The following is a 5,925-nucleotide window of genomic DNA, read 5'->3' on the forward strand; positions in this document are numbered from 1 at the left end:
TTGTCTTCCACTTCAAAACAGAGATCACCAAAAAGATTTAACTTCAGAAAAAGGGACATTTTCCATCCCTAAGAAAAAGGAATATCACCAAGCCACCAGGAATGCCATCTTTGACCTCGGGCTCATGATCGTTGGCTTAACTTTCCTAAAAAGAGCGTTAAATTGACTCAATTAGCAACTTATTACCTGTCCAACCATCATAGCACTTTACCTCATCACATAATCACCAAAATGACTATTTTAAGAAAGAAAACTCACAGCCTCATAGGTACACCTTGCACAGTTTCTATCTAGAAATCAGGTTCATGGTAAGTGGAGCCCAAACGGAATGTTCCAGATTTCACAAAGATGTCAAGTTTTGCATTCTGATAAAAGGTAACTGAACTAGAAGAAAAAAAACAAAAACGATTAAAGCAAACAACCAAACAATAAAGGATAAGACCATCCCATACCCAAGCAAACACCTGTTAGTCCTTCTAAGACTTTTAAATAAAGTCACATTTATTCATTCAACAAACATTTATTAAGCACCAGCAACTGTGCTAGATGCTACGGAATAACTGTGAACAAGATAAACCAGGCTCCCGCTTGACCGGATACTTCTGCATTAAATGGTCTTGCTAACTACTACATGGTACTTGTACTCTGCTAGTATTATAATTTTGGGAAAGTCAGAGTCATAGGAAGCCTCTTCTGGAATACTTTTAAAGTTTTTTTTTTTTGGTTTTTTTGGGTTTTTTTGTGGCAAACTGATAGAAATCTTTGTTTAACTTAGAGAAGAGATCGCCTGGAGGACCCTTTCGACGAGCAGGTTGATGGCCCGGCAAAATGGCGGCTGGCGACCCACGAGGCAGTTCAGACCTGTTTAGGCCATTCGGTTGCGCTTGTGGGTTGGGGAGTCCGTGTCGCCATCACCACACTCGGCTGAGGTGCGCTTGCGGGACCCCCCACTGTCCAGGCAGAGGGCCAGTTCTTCACAGTCGATCGGGCTCAAGTCATCCTCGTGGAAGCTACTTCTTCGGCGGCCACCACCGGCGACCTCGCTGGCTTGAGGCGGGGAGCCGGGCGCACCGGACTGCACGCTAATGCTGGCCATGGCGCCGCTGAGGCCATGAAGGGCGATGGCCTCGTGGAACGGCTGCAGGTCGACGTCCACTGACGAGCCCGATTCGGTGGCGGCGGCCTGGCTGGGGGCCTCAGAGGCCGGCTTCGCGGGCATTCTCGGGGTGCGAGGCGGCGGCGGGGGCGCGGGAGGCACCTTGCCACACAGGAAACTGATCAGATCTTCGCGGAGGATGATGCTCCGGCCCTTCTTCACCCATTCCAGCACATCTTTGATACGACGCTGGTGGCCCACCTGGATGCCCAGGTCAAAACTTCGTTGGTGGGCATGCCCACTCTCTTTGTAGAGGCTGGTCACGGCCATGGCTGCATTCTGGAAGGGGTCCCACATGGAGAGTCCTGGCTGTTGGCACCCCGCATCCTTGTAGAGCTGGGCCACGGCGGTGGCTGAGGTCTGGAAGAGGTGCCACAGCTTCTGCTGCTCGCTCTTGAGCCCCGCCGTCTCGGGGGCCGCCTCCTCCTGCAGATCCGGGGGCAGGTCCTCTTCCTGCTCCACCTCAGCCAGGCACTGGCGCTCCCACTTAGAGAACCAGTGCTCCGCGACCTCGGCCTCGCCCTCCTTCGGCTGCTCCTCCATCCTCCTCCTGGCCGCTCCTCTCCTCCACCTCCACCTCCTTCTCCGCCTCCTCAGGCTTCTCCACCTCACCTCCTGCTCCGAGCTCCCCTCCTCCTTCTGTGGCCGCCGCCGCCGCCGCCGCTGCTGCTGCTGCTGCCGCCGCCGCCGCCGCCACCGCCACGGCCACCGCCTCCTCCTCAGCCACCGCGAACACCGCCACCGCCTCCTCCGCGTGCGCCGGCGGGCGGGAGCGCGGGCGGCGGGGCCCTGAGGCCAACGGTTCCGGCGCGCCGCCCGCGGCCCCGGTGCACGCCCCGCCCCGCCCCGCCCGGCCGGGTCCCCACTACGGCGTGGAGATAACTCCGCAGCCGCCGGCGCCGCCTCGCTGCCCCCTTCCGGCCCCGCGGTGCGCTCCTACGCCCCCACCCCCTGCCCAGGGCGCTGCGGCCTCCCCGCCGCCGCCGCCGCGGCCCCGCAGCCCGGTCCCAGCCCCCGCTCCGCCGCGGCTGCCGCACCGGGAACTCGGAGGGGGGCCGGCTGGAGCGCTGCCTCAACGCGGCGCTTGCCTACTGCTTGGCCCCCTTTTCACACATTTTTGAGACTTGTCGGCTTCATCCAATGAGCTGATCAAATTTTACATCCTATGTTGCCAGAGAGGATTATGGGGCAACTTCATGGTGTCGATCACATCCAGGGCGCCGATCCGGGAAGGCCGGGGGTTAGAGTGGAAAGAGCACGGCCCTCGCGAAGTCGGCATCCCGGCAGTGCCCTCCACACAGGAGGTGCCCAGGAGAAGTGTTTTCCATGGATCGAAGCAGTCATTTTATGAAGGGGGGCGGGGGGGGGATCAGTTCAGGCATTCGCGGGCCCGCCCCTCCCGGCTTTTCCAGCCTCAGTTTCCCCAAGTGCCTAACCAGGCTGTTGGATTTGGTCTCTGGAAAGCACCTGCAGTCGTGATTTAGAACTTTACTGCTGGCCCTGTAAATCACCTCTTCCAGGCTGGTTACGTACTTACCAAATTCTGAGAGTTACAGTCAGAAATGGCATTGATTCACTACCCCCCCCCCCCCATATCCTTTCAAGGTTTTTTTTGTCATTTAAAAAAAATCGGTTTAGGCGTTTTCTGTGTGGTCTACATTCAACTACTGACAATTCCAGGATGAAGAAGTGAGAGGAAAGAAAACAGGCAAATGAAATCCCAAACGCGGGATTTTATGCTCTAGTGTAAAATTTAGTACCTTTAAGGAGGTGGTTTGGGGGGGGGGAGTTTATCTAATTTACAACACTCCAAAAATTCTAGCTACTTAAAACACCATAATAATACCCAAATTGAGCTAAAATGGTATGCGATACTGAAGTTTTTTCCTTGGGTTCGGTAACAACCGCTTATAATGATGCAGTCCTTTTTTAAGTGCAGACAATTCCAGATCAAACTATGCTTTAAAAAAAAAAAATTATCATGAGCTAAGAATAACGTCAAAAATGGAAGGAACTAATGTAATGCTTTTTTTTTTTTAATTTAGGGAAAAAAGAGTTTTGCAATTGTTCTTGTAGAATATCTCCAGAAAGCCTTCCAAAGATAATTCTAGCAAAATATGCTTAATAATTCCCAAGTATGAAGATTAGTATATAAAATAAAATGATATAACCATTAAGCTTTATCATCTTCTTTAAAAGAAATACATGTTTCTAAGTTTAATATAAAAGAGAAGAAGACGAGAGGATTGTGCCCTTTCTCTGCAAACCGGGCTTTTTCACGATTCATTAAACCCTTTTTCCATATGTGTAATTGGACTCTTCTCATTTACATAAACGAGGGATGAGGCAAAAGACCTAAGATCAGCCCAAAAGGAGAAATACATTTCTCATTCTCCTATGTTAAGAAAATATTGTAAAAGAAAACTCCAAGAAGGCAGAGCCTCCTCCCCACTCCACACCCACATATACTAGCCCTGAAATACTTCATGGCCAAGGAGATAGCCCTTTGCCAGAGCTTTAGGAGTACCCTGAATATGGTGCTTCAGAGTTATTATCAGAGGCACATGTTTTTATTTTCTCTAAGTAAAAAAACTTGGACCGAAATGACCGACAGTAGGTCAGCATATCCTATTTTCTCCCCTCATTTTTGATTGGGTTAAAAAGCAAGAAGAAAGACTGCAGTGTCTTTGAAAGAGCACAACCCTCTGCTTGGGTTCGAGTTGTCTGGCTGGTATCCTCCATTCAGTTGGTTTCAGCACCTGATTAATTAGTTAATTAGTACTTAGAGCTGACTAGCCCCGGTCGGCAATTTTCCTGCCCTGCATGGTGAAATGTTGAATCCAGCATTGAAATTTCTGTGTCGCACGCCCTAATTATTATCACCCCACTACTTTTTAAACCATTGCACCAAATTATTATAATAGACAGAGCCAGACTACTGTGTGGGAATATGTTCTTTCTGAGAAATAATGGTAGACTTAATCAATATTTTTCACTGTTGCCCTTAACACATTTAAATAAAACAATTGAATGGGAAAAATTCTAATTCAATTAGCCTCCAACTCCTTCCATAGTGAAAATGATTTTATATGAGAGACAATTCAGAAAAATCACACCAAAATTTTTTAAATGTTTTATCAGTTCCTCAGATTGCAAAGAGTATGTTTACAAGAATCCTATTTGGGGTTAGTTTTGTCCCTATATAAGTCTAAAATGCCAGAATTTTTAAAAAAAGAATAGAAAAAATGGAAATCAAACCAAAAAACCCAAGATCATTTAAACTAGCTGTAAGGAAGTGATGTTATCTGTGTGTGCTTGGGGTGGAGGTACTTTTGATGTTTAAAATACTGACATGGTTTAGGAGTGAGTTTTCTATAGGAAAAATATTCCTTGGCTGCTGCCCCATTCTTCCATAATTTTGATGTTGTGGCTAAGGTTAAATATCAACTAGGGAAAATTGGTTTTAGGAAATGTTAGGACACAAACCTAATTTTTGGCAGTTCTCAATGTACCGTTACTAAAAAGGGACCCAGTGTGTCAATGACTTTCAATATTACTGGTAGCTATTTTCACCTGAAACAATCCTTATATATCAGTAGTGGGTTGCCTGTAATTGTAAGAGCTAAATGGTACACAAAACTGGATACACAACCACACAGATCAGTAAATGGGTCGGACTGAAAGCAAAAGTAAACACCAACCTTAGGAAATGAAAGAAGTTAAAAGATAAGTGTTAAGGACCTTATTCTTTTTGGAGAATAAAACAAGATTTAGTAGCTTTCCACTTAATTTAAATGAAAAGAATCACTACCTTACATATTGCAGTGATAATGTAATGGGGAAAGAAAACAAAAAAGTCTTTGTACAAATGACACCTCCTATAGTTGTTGTGAAGAAACTTTTCCCCTTGGTATCTGCTAACAAATTCTAATTAATGCTGCACATTCCTTTACTGAAATCATTTAATGCGTAACAAGGGGGGTAAAAAGAAATGCTGAATGCTCGTGATTGCCCTGTTAGAATTATGGGAGTGAAAGCCTGGGGCCCCAAACTTACTGTCTATTAAAGCCAAGCTTTGAAAAAGAAATGCAACCTACAAAAGCTGTCAATCTCCCTTGCCCCTAAAGCCTGGGTTCACATGGATTCAAGTGACAGCCCTCCTCCCCCATGCACAATACATCAATCTGTCTCTCCCACAAGCACCCACAGCCCATTGTGCTGGCCGCAGGTGCCTATTATGGCACCCATGGCTGCCTCCCACAGCTCCGCCCCTGAGAAACAGGAACTGCAGACAATGGAGCCCTGTGGGAAGACAGCGGTGGGTGTTGGGCGGGATAACAGACAGATGGTAAAGGGTGTAGGGTAGTAAGGTAGTTTCAAAACAAATGTCAAACGTTCAAAATTATTGCTTTTGCGTGTCTCCCCTTTTGAATTGCCTTTGCTTCAATCACCATCTGCCAGAATTATCAAAACACTTACCTGTTATAATGAATATGTGTCCCCCTTTTTGGGTATCTGTGGAGGGGATGACCTTCAACGCGCTACTTCTGTTTAGCCCTCTAGGTTTCTGAAGGTCACTGACTGAGGAGTTATAGTTAAGTGACACCACTAGACCACAGAGGGGAAAGAAAGGATATTTCCACTTTTTTGGCAAGGTTTGTCATTTCCCTTCGAGCTTAGTTTTGGGCTCGTTAAGGGGTAAGGGCTATAAAAACTTATTACTTGGGGTAATATATTTGTGAAATGAAAGTACTGTAAGACTTCTTCCA

At 47.1% G+C, this 5,925-nt stretch overlaps 1 protein-coding gene across 1 annotated transcript; it reads right to left on the bottom strand.

Moving 5' to 3' along the window:
* Nucleotides 1–480: 480 nt before the first annotated feature.
* Nucleotides 481–2,468, bottom strand: HAPSTR2 (HUWE1 associated protein modifying stress responses 2). The gene has a single exon (XM_020897070.2). The coding sequence runs from the start codon at nucleotides 1,697–1,699 to the stop codon at nucleotides 866–868; it is 834 nt and encodes a 277-aa protein (XP_020752729.1). The 5' UTR covers nucleotides 1,700–2,468; the 3' UTR covers nucleotides 481–865.
* Nucleotides 2,469–5,925: the final 3,457 nt, after the last annotated feature.

Source organism: Odocoileus virginianus, unplaced genomic scaffold (genome assembly GCF_023699985.2).
Source record: "Odocoileus virginianus isolate 20LAN1187 ecotype Illinois unplaced genomic scaffold, Ovbor_1.2 Unplaced_Contig_1, whole genome shotgun sequence".
Classification (NCBI taxonomy): Eukaryota; Metazoa; Chordata; class Mammalia; order Artiodactyla; family Cervidae; genus Odocoileus; species Odocoileus virginianus.